Genomic DNA, 17,083 nt, shown 5'->3' with positions numbered 1-17,083 from the left:
TTCACCCCAGGGGAAGTTGCATTTCTGTGATGGTCAAAGTGTGTCCCACTTTAGCAAACAGCGCAAACTGCTCAGGGTGGCTCTTGGACAAGGGATGCTAAAGAAAAGCAAGCTCATTAGAGAGCTGAAGCAAAGCAGATGGGTTTTTCCAACACAGGCCCAGGGAAGAAGGGTGCATGGGCTGGCGCTCAGAAGCCACTGGCGGTTTGCTGATGACTGGCAGTACTGCCCTGTGGGAAGGAGAAGCAATAGGGACGAGCGGTGGTGCAGGAGATGCAGCTCGCCCGCGAAGGCAGGGGAAGGGAAGGGTTCCGCAGCGGAGGGGATGTTCATTTCTGGAGAATGAACAATTGCCGCTAGTTAATGCAGCCAGTGACCAAGGGGCACTGCATGGGGAGAGGGCTGAAATTCCACGCTGCCCCAGTGGCGTGCGCGTTTCTGGCTGTCTCCTATCTGGGCACAGCCTCCACTGCTAGTCCCCTGGAGCTTCCGGTTAGACAGAACCCGGCACCCCAGGCAGCCGGGAGCAGAGCTGCTCAGCCCAGCAGAGCTGCCCGTGCCCGAGGGCTGCACCCGACCAGTGTAAAAAGGAGCAGAGTGCGGCCACTTGGGACCACAGGCCCAGCATGCAGCGGGGCCCGGCTGCACTCAGCAAGGGGCAGCGCTGCATGCTGGGATATGTAGACTCCGCGGGCTGGGCCACCGCATGAGGGCAGCTGGAGGCCCTGTGGTCGCACTTCTCAGGCCTGTGAGGCAGGGACCACCCCAGCCTTCCTTTGGTCAGTTCCAACCATCTCCGTGTCAGGCTGGGGGGCATGACCTGCCCCAGGCACCACGGCTCACAGGACAGGGTGGGGAGCGGGGTGCCCTGAGCTGGGGGAGCCACGGACAGAGCTTCCAACTGTGTGGGTAGTAAAGTGGCTGGAGACGCCCCCCAGTCCGTTATCAGCACTGGGGTGGGGGTGCTGTTATCAATCCTGGCCCGTCGAGGTCCTGGGGCCCCTTTGGCTGACCGAGCACTAGGCCAGAGCCAGACACGTGGCTCCCTCTGCCTCAGGACTAAGGGGAGCAGTTGGAGTCCCATGTGGTAAGTCCTACCAGGCCCCCCAGACCAATGATGATCCCACAGCACCGGGGCCACCTGGGAGAAGCACAAAGGGGCTTGTTTGAAAATGGAACCAGTGGGCGCTGGCGGCTGGCAGCCTGGCTGAACGGCACCGAACGAGGTGACAGGTCGGGCGGGGACGGGCCGTGACGATGCAGGAACGTTGCTCGTGTCTGCCATGACAGAGCAGGGGAGCCGGCGGCGGGATGCGAAGAGAGGGGTGACCTGGTCCATGCGGCAGGCTGGGAGGAGCTGCCGAAGATGTCTGAGCCCTGCTGAGCGGGAGGTGATGGCTGGACAGCATCATGGAGAGAGAGATGGGCTGAGATAGAAGCCGGCAGGTCTGGGGCAGAGGCAGCTCTGCGAGTCCCCGCACAGTGTCTGCCCCGAGAAGATGCAGAGGGAGGAGAAATGGGGACCAAGGACGGAGCCCTGTGGGCTGCAGGGGGGTGAGGAGGAGCCCCAAGGGACGTGCTGAAGAGCCTTAGAGGCAGCAGAACTGGGAGAGGATGGAACCGTGGAAGCCGGGGGGACCCGACTTCCAGAAGACGAGCGTGATTTGTCACGGAGTCCCCGGGCGATGCTCTGGAACTGCTCTCCACCAAGCCAGTCAGGACTTTGGGGAGCCTCCTCTCCCTCGGAGCAGACTGTCTGCAGGGCAAGAAGCTTACACGTCTTCACCTCTGGGTCTCTCCTTGGAGCATTCGGCATCCTCTGCCCCTCCGTGCACTTCCCACAGCGAGTCCACCCCAGCGGGGTCCTGGGGAAGCCACAGGGTCCTGCACCCCCACTTTGCAGTCAGACGTGACTCTCAGCCAGCCAGTAACACAGAGGTTTATTCGATGACAGGAACAGGGTCTAAAACAGAGTTTGTAGATACAGCGAACCGGACCTCTCGGCCGGGTCCATTCTGGGGGTCAGTGAGCCAGACCCCCACACGTCTGCACTTCATTCCTCGTCCCCAGCCAGCTCCAGACTAACAGCCCCCTCCAGCCCCCTCCTCTCTGCTCAGCTCCTTTCCCGGGCCAGGAGGTCACCTGATCCCTTTGTCTCCAACACCTTCAGCTGGCACCTTTGCAGAGAAAGGGCCCAGGCCATCAGTTTGCTAGGAGACAGAGTGCCAGGCATTTAAGTGAACTGGTCCCTTCCTCTGCAGCAATCACACACCCTTATCCCACCACCTAGATATTAAGAACTGCATAGGGGACACTGAGGCACCAACACAGTATTCAGAGCAAACATTAAGAACATTCCCAGTTCACCACAGACTGAGGCTGGAATGTGGGTTCTGAGCTTAGGCCAGGACGAGATCATTAGCGAGGAGCCAGCCCGGGGCCGGGCAGGGAGGGAGAGGACGGCCCAGAGAACAATGCATACCCATTGCACCAGCCCCTCTGCCAAAGGGGCCGGCCTGGCCAGCAGCAGGGGAGGTCTCTCCCCAGCCATCGGGCACTACACGGTGCCCCACCTGGCAGGCTCTGAGCCCTACACAGGAGAGGCCAGAGCATCCCTGGCTGAGCTGGAGACAGAGACCCCGGAGGGCGCCCATCTCGCACCCCTGCCAGCTTCAGACAAGAGCCTGCGCTGGAGACAGGGAATCCAGGGGACAGAGCTGCCCACTCTCCGCATTGCTATCTTACTCCTTCCTTGCCAGCATTTACCCCCATCCCCACGGACGCCTGGCCTGGGAGCACACTCTGGGGCAGCTTCGGCGGAGCCCATAAGCGGAGCCGGGAAGCCTGGGCTGCAGCCCAGAGCCCTACACACGGGAGCGTGCTGCGGGGATGGGGGCTCTGCCTTTCCTGCAGGGAGGAGGCAGGGTTCGGGGGGGTGCTCAGTTTTCCCAGTCTGCACTGCTGCTTGGCATCTGCCCCCGTTTCGCTGCCCCCGAGCCCGAGGTTACCACAATGCCTGTCACAAGCACTGCCCCACAGAACAGCCCTTTAGTTCCAAGCACTTACGCTTCCCCAGCTGTGCGAATGAAGTGGGGTTCAGACAATAGTTATGTCCTGGCAGCAGACACGGCGATCGTCAGCCTCGCATGCAAACCACACACAGCCACCCGTGAGCTCGCTGGCAGCCCATCTCCTCTACCTCCCTGGGCCTGGTGCTGGTCTGTGCCGCCCAGTGAAGTCAGGGTTTATCGACATTTACTGATAAAACCTGGTCCTTGCAAGCCAGATCCGGCCCAGGAGCGCTGGGCACTCCCCACCCCTAGCGATATCCCAGCATCCCGTGAGCCCCCGTGGCTACCCCCAGCGCTCTGCACAGGCCCGAAAAGGGCTCGCTCTCTCCAGAGGCCACGCACAGGTTAACCGCAGCCTGGGAAGTGACTAAGCGGCCCTGGCCTTCACGCCGAAGATGGCCCCGCAGGCATCTACTGCCTCAGCCTCCAGCGCCTGGCCTGAGCACAAGGGACGGGCTGGCTCCTAGCCACTGCCGACAGAAAGCCCCATGCCCAGCAGATGTGATCCCCACCTGGTCCAGCGTCTCCGGTGGGAGCAGATGGAGGCTGAGCGGTGTGGGGCCCAGCGAGGCATCTGCAGAGAGGGGCTCCAGAGTTTCACTAGCTTTTCCCAACCTGCCTTTCGTCTGTGGCCTTTTCCTATGGAGGTGTCGGTCGCTGCACGACTCGCACCCCGAGTGCAGCACCCTCCTCTCCGCACAACTCCCACTGCGACCCCCGGCCGTGGGGCAGCTCTGTGGGGAGATGCACACTTGGAGCCCACAGGGAGCCAGGCCCGCTGCTCCGGCTGCTCCTCCTTCCTGGGGTCAGCACTGGATTCCCGTATGGGCCAACAGGGTCCGTGTCCAGGGGCCCCTGGAAAAATGGACACCCCTGCACCCCGACTGTCCGGTGCCCCTGCCAGGGAGCAGGGGAAACCCCTGCGTTTTGACCCCATTTTCCTGGCAGGAACATGGGAGGGGGCACTGAAGGCCAAAGGGGTGGGGAGGGGCCCCTACTCGCTCTGGTCCAGGACCCCACAAACCATTAATCCACCTCTGCCTGGGGTCAATCCCAGGGGTTGGATCTGACCCATTCGGCTCCTGCCTCTCCTTCCCCTCCAGCTGAGGAGGGTTCGCTGTGGGCCCAGCACACCCCCCAGGCAGGTTGGGAAGGCCCCTCTGCTGCTCCGGGGTGGTGGGCATGCGCGAGGGGGGTTATACTGCCACCACCACGTTTTAACTGCTCCGTGGCTGCTCAGGGCCCTGCAAGCAGGACACAGGCCCCCCGGACCCCCCACGCCGCCTGGTGGCAGCAGTGAGGCAGGGAGCACCCACCCTCCTGGAGCGAGGCTGGGCCTGGGGCTCACGGGCGACCCCTGGATCCCTGCTGCAGCGACCCTGGTGTCCCTGGCACACGCTGGCTTGCACGTCGGCCTGGCGTGTGCTGTGCAGAGGGTCTGTTCCCTTAACAGGTGTTCCTGGCCCACGTCCCCAGGACAGGAGGGGGCTCCAGGCTGCCCGGCAGACAGGCGTCTAGCCAGCTGATGGAGACATAACAGCCAAGCTCTGCACCGAGGGAGGAACTTAAAGGAGCTGGTGCGTGGAGCCGCGGCCTCTGCGCAGCCCTTGCTAGTGGCTGGCTCCTCGAGGGTTAACGCTCCCTCTCTGCCCCATTAGCAGCAGCAGGGCCGATCTGGTCACACTGCAGGGAGCGGCTCTGTGGGGCTCAGTTCCCCAGCACTCCGAGCCCCTCTCCCCGAGAGCTCCCAGCCCATCCCCCTCCCACACACGAGGGGACCCCCTTCCTCACGAGCCCCCACAGGCTGCTGCATGGCACCACCGCCAGCTCCGGCGGGGAGGCTGCGTTTAGACACCCCTGAGGGCTCCCCAAGGACGGACGGGGCCTCACATCAGACACGGGGGTATTGGGATGTGCCAGAGTCCCCAGGGAGAGAGGCGGAGGGAGAGACTGTGCGTGTGCACACACAGACACACGTGTGGTTCTATGGGCACACGTGTCCATCTCTACAAGTGTGCACACACTCCAAGCAGAGTCGAGGCTGGGAGTCAATAGGGGAAATCCACAGACCTGCTGGGCCGAGTGCTCAGCACCGCAGCGCCCCAGGGCCGCTCCCCACCCAGCCCGTGCTCTCAGGGTTAACACTCCCCAGCCCCAGATGGAGGCCGCTCAGGTAGGCGTGAATCTGCGGGGATCCAGTTCTGGCTGCACGGAGCAGGGGGAGGGGCCTGGCTGACCACTGGCTGGTGCTATAAAACTCCCGGCTCCTGCCACACTCTGCGCCTTCAGCTGCACATGTGTGCAGAAAGGAAACACCAGCTGTGACCGTGAGGGGACTTAACCCCTTCTGGGTCGCCGAGGCTGGAGGAGCGGCGGGAGAGGAATCCCAGCGCTGCGGAGCAGGATCTCGCTCTGAAAGCCAGCAGAGGAGCCCCAGCCTTCAGGGGCAGGCGGCGGCTCGCCGGCTTCGGGGCTCCAGGGCTTTCAGGGAAGGAGGCAGCATGAGCGAGTGGAGCTGAGTCGTTCGGGTGCCGGAGGAACTTTGGGAAGCCCGTTCCTGGCGGTGCTGCCTCGCCGTCGCCCGTGCCAGGTGCGCCCCGAGATGTCCTTCGCCATGCTGCGCTCGGCCCCCAGCCGGTACCTCTACCCCGAGATCAGCATGCTGTCCGAGGACGAGGAGAACGGGAGCGAGAGCTCCAGCTCCGAGGAGAAGCCCTACCACCTGGACGCCGGCCCCTACGGCCTGAAGGGCGGAAAGCGCCGGAGCAGCAAGAAATCCAATCGGCTCAACCGAGAGCCCAGGCAGCGCCACACGGCCAACGCGCGGGAGCGCGACCGCACCAACAGCGTCAACACCGCCTTCACCGCCCTACGGACGCTCATCCCCACCGAGCCGGCCGACAGGAAGCTCTCCAAGATCGAGACGCTGCGGCTGGCCTCCAGCTACATCTCCCACCTGGGCAACGTGCTGCTGGTCGGGGAGGCCTGCGGGGACGGGCAGCCCTGCCACACCACCCCAGGCTTCTACCACCACAGCAGCAGCAGCAGCCCCCCGCTGCGGGAGAGCGAGAACTCTCAGCCCAAACAGATCTGCACTTTCTGCCTCAGCAACCAGAGGAAGCTGGTAAGTGGCTGCTTGGACTTTCTTTCTGCACCCTCGGGGGTCCTCAGCTAGGCAGTGGGGGAGCGGCGAGGACCCAGCCCAGAGCGGAACCTGCCCCTCCAGCTAGACCGTGGGGGAGACGGCAGGGCCGGAGTGGGGACCTAGCCAGCAGGAGGGAATTGCACAGACACTAGCTGGGGAGATCTGGTGCGAACCAGACCCCTCGGGCAAGACAGAAAGAGCCACAGCCAATCCCGCTGCCCCCCCAACATACCTAGCTTCTCTGCCCCAAGCCCCGCCGGCTGCTGCTAACTCCTGCCCTTATTTGCGGGGGTGAGCTCTGGGGTGGGGGTGGGAGCGAGAGACTAGCTGGGGGCAAGAGATTACTCTTAGGAGCTCACAGACTCGGGACGGCCAAGAGCATCTGCAGAGCGCGGTCTCCTCATTAGCACTGCACAGGCAGACGCCAGGAGGCGAACTGGCCCAGTCTCCGGCACTGACCATCTCTAGGGCTTTAAGCATTTCGGGCACAGGCTCCCTTCTGCCCCACCTGCTCTAGGGAGCCCACAGCTCCTGCTACCCAGCTCCAGCCCCTGGGGAGCTCAGCACATGCCTGCAGAGCGTGGCATTTAGGGGAGCTGGACACACCTGATGGGGTGTGGGAGAGAGAGGCACTCGGAAGAACTGGTACCAAGCTGATGGCCCCCTGAATGCGCCTGCCAAGCCCCACTCTGGTGTGCCCCTCTTGGCTACTGAGGGACCCACGTCCCTGCAGGAAGGGCAGCCATGCCAATGGGCCTGTGTCATGCTGCAGAGCCAGGACCTGGCTAAGCCAGTCTACGCGCCGGTGTCTGGGCGTGGTTCTCCTCTGGTCTCCCAGGGCGGGTCTCAGCTGCGACGGGCACGCAGCTCCCCAGGCAGGGCAGAACACTCAGTGGTTTGAGCATTGGCCTGCCAAACCCAGGGTTGTGAGTTCAATCTTTGAGGGGGCCACTTAGCGATCCAGGGCCTGGTCCTGCTTTGAGCAGGGGGTTGGACTAGAGACCTCCTGAGATCCCGTCCAGCCCTGCTATTCTATGATAACGCTTGGGGGAACGTGGCCTCTGCCTGGCACCTGCCCTCTGGCAGTGATTTCACATGCCTGGCGCTGACCTGCTGCTCCGGAGTCAGGCACAGTATGGCTCTGCAGGGACCCCCACAGCCCACTTCAAAGGGTCCCAGCGAAGGGGGAGGCAAGAAGGTCCTGGTCTCACTGGACTAGGTACATGCACCCACACCAGCTGCTCGGCCGGGACTCCCTGAGGAGCCAGACCCCCGCACCCAAGCCCACCAGCTTGCAGAGAGACGTGGTGTGGGCAGCTGCCCCCGCCCCTGGAATAGCAGAGAGGGGGCAGGAGCAGCAGCACATCCCAGAAAGAGAGCTCTGAGCCCCGGGCAGGACTGTCCCACACACAATGGGAGTGTGGAGGTGAGACCCCTGGGGCTGGGGCACACCCTCGTCAGAGGGGCAGGGGGGGGAGCGGATCTGCAGAGGACACAGTCATTTCAAGCCCCCAAGGAGAGGGTTTTTTTTAAAAGCGTCCTGCCCAGGCTGCCCCAGGGTGCTCGCGCCCTGAAAGGGGGCAGGTGGAAAGTTCTCGCTCCTCGTCTTTAACATTGGAAGTTCAGGACTTGCCTGCCAGGGTGGCCTGGGGCCCCGCAGGAGCGAGTGATGGGCTGAGGAAGTCAGCCCAGAGTTGGGCAGGAGAAGGGGCAGTCCCAGCACCCGGGTCACCCCAGGGAGCCTGCTGCAGGGAGTTACAGAGCAGCCTAGTTCAGGTGCCAGAGGCTGCAGCACCGCTGATCAGGAGTGAAACCCGAGTGACAAACGGGCAGGAAACCCCAGGCAGATCTGTCCCACTTGCCAGCTAGGGGGGTTTGAAACCCCTTTGCGGGTCCCCTCCCCAAGCAGACACACTCCAGAGGGGCTTCAGGGGCGGCTCCCTGCCCAGTCTGACTAGGGCAGAGAGCCCATATGTAAGCCTTGGCTACACTGGCACTTTACAGCGCTGCAACTTTCTCGCTCAGGGGTGTGAAAAGAACACCCCCCTGAGCGCAGCAAGTTACAGTGCTGCAAAGCACCAGTGTAAACAGTGCCCCAGCGCTGGAAGCGCGGCTCCCAGCGCTGCAAGCTAATCCCCATCAGGATGTGGAGTACGTGCAGCGCTGGGAGAGCTCTCTCCCAGCGCTGGCACTGCGACCACACTGACTTCAAAGCGCTGCCGCAGGAGCGCTCCAAGCGTAGCCAGACCCGTAGCCTCAGGGGGCCCAGAAAGCGCTGGCGACAGGGAAGGGAGATTCATGAGCAACTGAGGGGCCTTGGTGAGAGCCCACAAACATCCCTCCCCTCCCCTCCGGTTACCATAAACCAGTGGCGGGGGGCGGGGGGGACGACAACAGCAAGGGTCCACCTCCATTCAGTGCTCAGAGACAGGCCTCCCCCGAGAAGTGACCCAGGTCCCGGTGCTGGACTCAGCACCCTGCGTTGAGTGTAATCAGTCTATCCCCCCACGGCCAGGGATCTCAAAGCACTTCCACGCACGCAGGAATTCAGCCTCCCAGGCCAGCCCCTGAGGCAGGTCGGCAAGATCCCATTTTACAGCGGGAAGCCTCGTACCCAGCAGAGCTGCAACGGCCCCACCTTCTGATTGCTAGCCCTGGGCTGTGTCTCCCACCATCCATCCGCCTTCGCGCAGCACCATCTTCTCCCTCTTCACCCTGATTCCTATAAACCACGTCTTGTTAGAGGGCCTGCGCTGGGCACCACCCCATGCCAAGGGACACGGAAAGGTTCCGCTCTGCCCAAGCCCTCATCTGAGAGCGGCAGCTTTGTTTTTACCTTTAGCTTTTCTAGACCGTTCGCTAAGATTTGGCCATTGGCTGGAGTCTCACTTAGGCCGGAGAAAAAAAGGTGTGTTTGCCAAGGGGTAAATTAGCACGCCGCGAGGGAAGCCCTGAGTGAGGGCAGAGTGCTGATTGTGCCTGGTCTCCACGGGAGAACTCCCTGGGCTTGTTATCTTGCTCTAAACCCCCACCCCTGCTTTCAGCAGCGAAGAGCAAGTCTTCAGTCACGGGGTTTTCAGCACATGGCAGGTAGTGAAATGAATCTTCGCGGCAGCTGTAAAGACAGCATAACGGAGACCTGCCGCCTGCTTGACACTAAGCGGAAGGGACTCTCTTGGCTGCTGAGTGCTTGAATGATGATGCTATCCACAGTCTGGAGAAATCAGCTCCGTGTAAACCCACTTTCCATGCGCTCTGAAAATCAGAGCCGCTGCCCAGGCACATGCCAGGGATCAGACACAGGCAGGAAGAGTTCAGCGATTCGGACATAGAAAACGTGTGTCTCACACACACGAGATCCCCTCACTGCAGAGCCCATGGGGAGGGCAATTTGCCCATGTGCCCGTGTACAGACATTTACATTAGTTTATCGGTACGTGCCAAGTACGAGATCCCCCCTGTAACGAGCTACATGCGGAGGTTTCACTGGTGGCTTTGTGAGTCAGGTGGGGAGGAGGTGAGCCCACCAGGAAAGGAGCCACGGGAGCCGGATGCAAGGCACAGGGAGAGCCCAGGCCCTGGCTAGCTTTGCCCTCACTCCTCCACACACCCTCACCCCAAACGAAAAGGACGCAGCTCGGCACATAGGGCAGGGGCTGCAGGAAACCAGCAGGCTTGGCTCCAGGCTAGGGCTGGGGAGGAGAGTGTGGCACACAGAACGGAGACCCTCGCTAGCTGGCAGAAGCCACGCAGTGAAGCCTGGGAAGAGCTCGGGCAGGGTAACCCACCCTGGTCTAGGGTCCCGCACAGCTGCCAATACCCCCTGGGGGGTGGGACCTGGCACAAACCAGCTGACGCTCCCGCCGCGTCTCCACCACAGGCGCTATGAACACTTCTCCGAGTGGATCAGCGCGGCTCCCAGCCCACCGACAAAGGGGTGACGCGGCTTCCCACGGTGGTGCTGTGACTCTCACCTCAGCACCCAGGGCAGGAGACGTTCCCGTAGTGTGAAGAGCCTCTGATAAAGCGATTCACATTAACCCCCGCTCCCACCAGCCCATGCCACGCTCAGCTACCGCCTCACGCAGGGCTGGCCGACCCTAGCTGAAGGGGTAGGGCAGAGCCTTCCACAGCACCAAGACTGAGCCTCCAACATGCGGCAGACGTGCTGGTTCTTTCCCTGCCTGCCCCAACACATGGCCGCAGCTCCCACTTCTTTGATGGGGCAGGAGCCTGGGAGGGAGGGTTTGGCTCCATGACCCATTTGTGGCTTGTGGCAGATTGCCCCCCACCCCCCGCTGCCTGACGCACACGCAGTGCTAGGGAAGGCGCAGGCCAGCGGGAGTGATGGGGAAACACGAGGCGTGGTGTTCCTACTCGCCTGGGTCTTGTGAGCACAGTACGGGGAGAGGGGAACCAGGGCTCAGCTCTCGGTAAAGAGCACACCTCCTTCCCGCCTCCATGCACACACTGCGCCCGCTCTGCCGCCTGCAGCCCCCATCACACAACCACCAGGGGTCACCCAATGAAATTAACAGGCAGCAGGTTTAAAACACAAGGCAGTATTTCTTCACCCAACACACAGTCAACCTGGGGAACTCCTTGCCAGACATGTTGAGAAAAGACCTAGGTAAGCTCATGGAGGACAGGTCCATCAATGGCTATTAGCCAGGGTGAACAGGGATGGTGTCCCTAAACCTCTGTCTGCCAGGAGCTGGCAATGGGCAACAGGGGCTGGATCACTTGATTCCCTGTTCTGTTCATTCCCTCTGGGGCGCCTGGCACTGGCCACTGTTGGCAGACAGGATCCTGGGCTGGATGGACCTTTGCGCTGACCCAGTGTGCTTGTTCTTTTGCGCTTACAGCCCGTTCTCCCAGGGAGCCGCACTGCCTTGGCACGGGAACATGGGAATTCCCAGGGCCCCGGGTCACCGCACTGTGGTACACGAGCAGACCCCAAAGAGCCGAAGGGAAATGGCTCTGACCAAGCCCCCGGCTCCACGTGCTCCGACCACCAGGGACTAGCAGGGGAAGCAGCGTTACAGGTTCCTCGGCTGGTGCATTAGTGATTTAGAAAGGGACATTGTCAATGCTCTGTCCTCAGGCCCCGGCAGTGAGACGGGAAGGGTGGCAGCGGAGCTGGTTGGCGTGTCCCCACCAAACCTCGGAAGCTTCTCTGCTGCTCTGAGTTGAGCCAGTGACAGCCCATTTCCCTTCTCTTCTGGCCAGCGCTGCACTGTAGGGCTGCAGACAGCCACGGCGGGGCAGGACGATCCCCATGGGAATAGCAGTGCTGGGCACGGCCGTCTGCGCTGGGCCACGGGACAGCGTAGGGGTGTCCCCCGCCCCCCCCATCTGATTTTGGAGCAGATTTGAGCTGTACAGAACAGCAGCTCCCTGCCAGGCCCCTGGCTGAAGGCACCTGCCTGGCTCTGCCATTAGCTCAGGAGAGAAGCTGCTCGTGGGACGGACACGTGGATAGGTCCTGGGGCAAGCAGGCCCCAGGGCTGCAGGCTCTCCTCAGAGCCAGTCAATGCCCTACTGTCCGGGGGAGAGTCACCATCTGCTCTGGAAAGATGGAGCAGGGGGCACACGCAGAGTTCACAGCCAAGAAAGCGAGGTCTCGGGGCACCAATGTTGGGAGCTGAGCAGCCTCTAAAAGCGCCTGAGGAGCAGGGAAGGCCAGGAGCAAGAATAAGGCCTGGAAAACCCGCTTCAGGGAGAGATAGAAGAGGCCCTCTGTACCCCCGCGCCCTGGCATACCCCCCCATGACCTTCCCCACCGGCTGGAAAACAATCTGAACCCCGAGAGATGCCCGGCCCCTGGGCAGCACAGCCACGCCAAGCCTCTGGGGCGACTGGGGCAACCTCTCTGCTATCTGCTTCCACAGCTCCTAGTGCATCCGAGCCAGGCGCCCCGCTCTGCCAGGCCCCTCTGCCCTCCAGCGGTTGGAGAGCACGGCTCACTGGGGGCTGCCCTGCAGCAGGGCTCAATGCCAGGAGGCCACGTGACTCAGGAGCAAGGGTTCCTTACTCTGGGACAATCGTGTCCACACAGGAAGTTACTCAGGAAAAGCAGTTACTGATTGGCTCCGTGTTTAGCTAGGCCCTTGGGAGGGACATGGGAAAACCTAGGAGATCCCCCTCCCCATCGCCACCAATGAGGCATGGACCCCCAAGTCAGTCCAGGGCGCAATCGGACAGACGTGGGGGAGGCTCAGCTGATGGCTCTGGAAATTAGGAGTGGCATGCAGGTCAGAGCTCTTCCCACGCTGCACAGGGCTGGCATCCTGCCCCCCGTTCACAGCATGGGGGCTCCTAGCCAGGCCTCAGGAGCAGCTGGCTCAGGCCACTGCTTGCGGATACGAGCCATGCAGGGCTCCTTGTTGCCGACTGGCCACTCAGGGCGGGTGGGGCTGGGCGAGCTGTGTGTGGGACGCCGATTCGCTGCCTCTAAGCCCAGGCCCAGCAACGTGATGAAGGTGCACAGGCACCGGACGAGTGGAGAAGGGGCCGGAGATGGGGTCACACCCAAGCCCTGCCATGGCCAGTCCTCACACCACCGCTGGGACAGAATCACAGAATATCAGGGTTGGGAGGGACCTCAGGGGATGTCTAATCCCACCCTCTGCTCAAAGCAGGACCAACCCCAACTAAATCAGGAAACAGGCTATCACTTAGCCCCCCACCCATCAGTCCCCGGGCGTCCTCCCCAACGGGGCAGCTTACGCTGCAAACGAGCCAGGCCCGTGGGAAGCACTAGCTAAGGGTATGCAGAGCAGTCCCCAGCCCCAGCAAACCCAACACAGCACCGAGGCCGTGTGGGCTGGCGCGTCTCTCTGCTCCGCAGGGCCAGTGGGCAGCCCCCACCCCAGGGCTCCTGACCCGTCCCTGGGCCCTGGGGGAGGCACACAAACCTGCCCAGTGGGGCGCCCCGGACAGTTCGGGGAGGGGCAAAAAGCTGGGATGGGGCAGACCATTGGAGCTGCCAGGGTAACTGGAGGGCGACAGCGGCTATTAGGAACCGATGGGCCAGGGCTGCAGAGAGAGGCCAGCTCTGCCTAGCATCCCAGCATCGAGATGGGCAGCGTCCATCACAAAGCTCAGCCATCCCCTCGGACAAGGGGGTGCCGGCCTGGCACCGCAGGGAGAACAAGAGGCAGCACAAAGGGTTTCTGTATCTGCAGCTTGGCTGGCCCAGAAAGCTCCACCCCAGGGCTGCTGGGTCTCTGGGAGCGGCTGCGTGGGGGCCACAGCTTGGCAGGAGGTAAAGTGGCACAGAAAGCGGAAGAACCAGCCTCTCCTTGAAGAGCTGGGGGTACAAGCGAGGGGAGTTGCTGAGCAAACCACCCAAGCAAGGCGGGGCACTTTGTTCTGATCCAGCTTCCCGAGGCAGGACGAGGAAGAGACCAGGAAGGGGACAGCCGGACAGGACTGGCACAGCCAGCACGGACCTTACCCCTTGCCCACTCTGTGCCATCGGCACCTCTCCAGAGAGGGGCAGACAGAAGCTGGAGGAGGGGAAACGATTAACCCTGGAAATGCCCCTGCCCTTTGGTGCCCAGAACAGACCGAGTCAGCCTGGCACTGGCCTCCCTGCTGGTAACTGTGGCCTGGAAAGACCTGGAGGAGGGAGGCCAGAGCTGCAGGACAACCAGATGCCCTGGAACCCACAACCTGCGATGGGCCCAGAGAGCTTGACAGCCCCTCGGAAGGCACTGGGGCGGAGTAGGGGGCGCACCCCCCTGCACAGTACCGGTGACAACGCCCCACACCCCTGCAACGCCAGAGAACCGCTGCCTATCCCAGTCAGACTGTGCTGGAGAGACCCTGGCTAGGAACAAACAGGCTCCAGCCTGAATGACCCTTCCAGCTGCCAGAGCTGGTTACCGCCCCCCATCTGTGGTGGGGGCACCCTGAGCGCCAGTTCAGCAGCCTGGGGGTGCTTTACCCGCCTCCCCCAACTCCAGAGTCGGGGGCGGGAATGCTGACAGTTCCCCAGGACAGGGCTGGGACTTGTCCACCCAGCAGGGCCTGGTGTAGGCGGATTCACAGCCAATGGGCCTGGGAGGGACAGGGAAGGGTTTGGGGTTAAGCAGCGTGAAGGGGAACTCACAGGGGCAGTGCTGAGAAGCGACTTGCGTCTATTCTCTGGGTAACACCAATAAAAGCCATGGCCCCCGCAGCCCCGTAAGGAAAACCCACACTCTGCTAAGCCTCCCCGAGCAGAGCTGGGACTTGGCAGACACTCCCCCGCAGGCATTAAATCACTTGCTAAGCCCCGGCACCTGAGGATGCCCCAGCTGCTGGGGGTGGGGGTGCAATCCTAACAGCTGGCTAGCCTGCAGTGGAGCAGCGGTTTGGGACCGCGCTGGCCTTGTGGCTCTGTGTGGCCAATGGCCCAGCAGCTGGGCCTCCTGCAGGTGGGACAGGAAGGACACGAGCACCCGGCCCAGACTCTCCAGTGCCCAGCGTGGTAGCCGGAGCTCTGAGTCAGCTGGCGTCCCTTCCTGGTGCATGGCTGCTGAATGTCTTTTCCTTCCCCCCCAGCCCCCGGATCTGCAAGATGGGACGGCTCCTCAAGCCTGTAATTTACTGTTCCTGCTGCACTTAATGGCAGCGGAAAGGCAAGGTGATAGGGGAAAAAATATGAGGCGGGATTTTCCGAATCCCCATTTCCTCTCCAGACAGCACGAGAACTCCTGGGGCCTGAACATCTGGGAAATTTAATTTGACCATTTTGGAGCTGAACTCCCCTCCCCACCCCCCGTCGGACCAGAGGCTGATGTGCAGTAGCCGGGAGCCGTGGCGGTGCAGTAAACCCTGCCGAAAGCTGGGGGCCATAGGAGAATCCCACAGCAAGCAGCACAAAGACGCAGAACCACCACCCGACTCCCCACCCCGGGGGCATGGCCTGTGGTGGGCGAGACCCACCCGAGGTGCACACGTGCCCCGCAGCAAAACCCAGCAGTAGAGCAAGTCCTCGCTGAGCTGCCTGCCCCAGGCAGCGGTTTTCTCACCCTCGGTTACTTGCTGGCCACTGCCGGGGAAGGGAAGGCAAGGAGGGGTTGTGCCTGGGCTGGTTTTGTGATCGCACAAGGTGCTTCACAGACAAACGAAGGGCCCGAGCTGTACCCCGAGGAGTACAGCGTCAGGGCCTGACCCTGCTGTCCCACAGGCCCCAGCAGACATCAGTGGCCACCAGAACGCAGGGAAGGATGCCGGGGGGGGGGGGGGGGGGGGGAGACGGTCTGGGTCCCGAGAGGGGCTGTGTTAGCCACACAGCTCTCGGACTCGGGGGAGCGCTTGGGAGGGGGGCAGGCAGCAGGACAGCCCAAAGACAGGGACATGACGCTGGGGCAGGGAGGCGAGTCTCGGCATCGTGCGCAGAGAGAGACCAGACAGGGGAACAGGGCTGTCAGAGTGTAGCCAGGTGATGCCTTTAAATGCCCAGCATGGCAACCAGGGCAAACGCAATGGGAGCCCTAGGGAGAGCCGACCCCCCTGAGGAGATGCCTGCTGGAGGAGGGGGGCTAGCCAGGCTCCCAGTCCAGGGCGTTTTTCTAACTCGGCCTCTCCCCCTTTGCAGAGTAAAGACCGAGACAGGAAGACGGCAATTCGGAGCTAGGCCGTTTCGGAAAGGAGGAGCGGGAGGAGGAGGGATGGAAAAGCCACACACACCAAACAAAGACATGGACATTCCTGCCTTCCCCCTGCTGCCACCGAGAGCTGCACCCGGAGGAACGTGCCGGCCCCGGAAACACCAAACATCCTCCTGGCCGGGCTGTGGTAGCAGATAGCAGACAGGATCTGGGAGCTCCAGAAGGCTTCGCAGATGGCAGGACTTCGAAGGATCACACCCACGGCACCGGGACACGGCGTGCGACAGCGAAGGCAACGCCAGCCCCCGCCCAGTGAATCAGAGGGGTGGAAAAGCTGATCTACAGACTCCCTGGATGGGAAGTCCTGCCCCAATGTCAGGGAATGACCCAGGACTGCTCCTGGGGAGGGAGTGAGGCACTGCCCTTCGCCGGGTTTCGTCGAGCAGCGCTAGAAAAAACTATGTACAAAATACCCTGCTCCTCCGCCCTGTCCCGTATCGAGTCCCAGGCGCTGTGTTTGATCAATACATGCTGGTGGTTCATGTCATTGATACAATAATACAAAGCCAGACTAATTTGTATAACTAAAATGAATATGGTTGAGAGACGAGGCACAAGCTCCCTTCCTTCCAAGCCCTGCCCTGCGCCACACAATAATCCTCTAGCTTCCCTTCCCCAGTGTCTGCTCACAACCTTCCCCCCATCACCCGGCTCACAGAGCTCTGCGGCCCGGCAAAGCCCCAGACTCTGGCCACAGAGGCATTGCTGCTTTGGGAGAGCGAGTGGCCAGAGCACAGGACTGGAAGCCAGCAGGGCCTTTCGTGCAGACCCGTAGCGTAGCCCCCATATGGCCCAGTTAAATGCAGCTGGAGACCCAGGTAAAAAGCAGGGACTCAGTGAAAACCAGATGCTGCAGCCGAGCGTAGTTTCCTGGGGAAATAAATGACACACATAGGCCTCGGCAGGATCAGTTAAAAGCGCCAGGCAGAGCAAAAGCTGCAACAGGAGACTGCTCTAAGCCTCTTGGGCAGCAGGTGAGGGACACTAGGGTTTTCTGCTGGTCTGCAAAGCTACCCCTGGCCCTTCCAGGCTCGGAGAGGCTGGAAGGAAGCACCCTCTGGAGTCAGGGGGCCGCAGAAAGTGCTGGGCTCCCACTCACGTCACCAGCAGACCCACAAAGCCCACAGCACTGGGGTGTGTGTGAATCGCGGGGGCTAATCCATGCTTAGCCAAAGGGAATGTACTTTACCCAGCATGCTTTGCAG

The 17,083-nt window shown here is 62.1% G+C and overlaps 2 protein-coding genes across 2 annotated transcripts in view; one reads left to right on the top strand and one right to left on the bottom strand.

Moving 5' to 3' along the window:
• The window catches only part of BOP1 (BOP1 ribosomal biogenesis factor), a 99,711-nt gene that overhangs the window by 24,491 nt on the left and 58,137 nt on the right, over window positions 1–17,083 (bottom strand). The gene's annotated exons all lie outside the window — the stretch shown is intronic.
• Window positions 5,674–16,143, top strand: SCX (scleraxis bHLH transcription factor). Its single transcript, XM_030554053.1, has 2 exons — window positions 5,674–6,195; window positions 15,806–16,143. Exons 1-2 carry the CDS (start codon window positions 5,674–5,676, stop codon window positions 15,842–15,844), a joined length of 561 nt encoding a protein of 186 aa, XP_030409913.1. The 3' UTR covers window positions 15,845–16,143.

This window comes from Gopherus evgoodei, chromosome 2, assembly GCF_007399415.2.
Source record: "Gopherus evgoodei ecotype Sinaloan lineage chromosome 2, rGopEvg1_v1.p, whole genome shotgun sequence".
Lineage (NCBI taxonomy): Eukaryota > Metazoa > Chordata > Testudines > Testudinidae > Gopherus > Gopherus evgoodei.
This window is presented reverse-complemented; position numbering and strand designations above follow the sequence as displayed.

Bases quoted from the DNA above. Each gene is read 5' to 3' on its own strand.
- SCX (XM_030554053.1), top strand. From the start codon at position 5,674: ATGTCCTTCGCCATGCTGCGCTCGGCCCCCAGCCGGTACCTCTACCCC. The intron at 6,196-15,805 runs GTAAGTGGCTGC...CCCCCTTTGCAG, and splicing joins TCAGCAACCAGAGGAAGCTG to AGTAAAGACCGAGACAGGAA.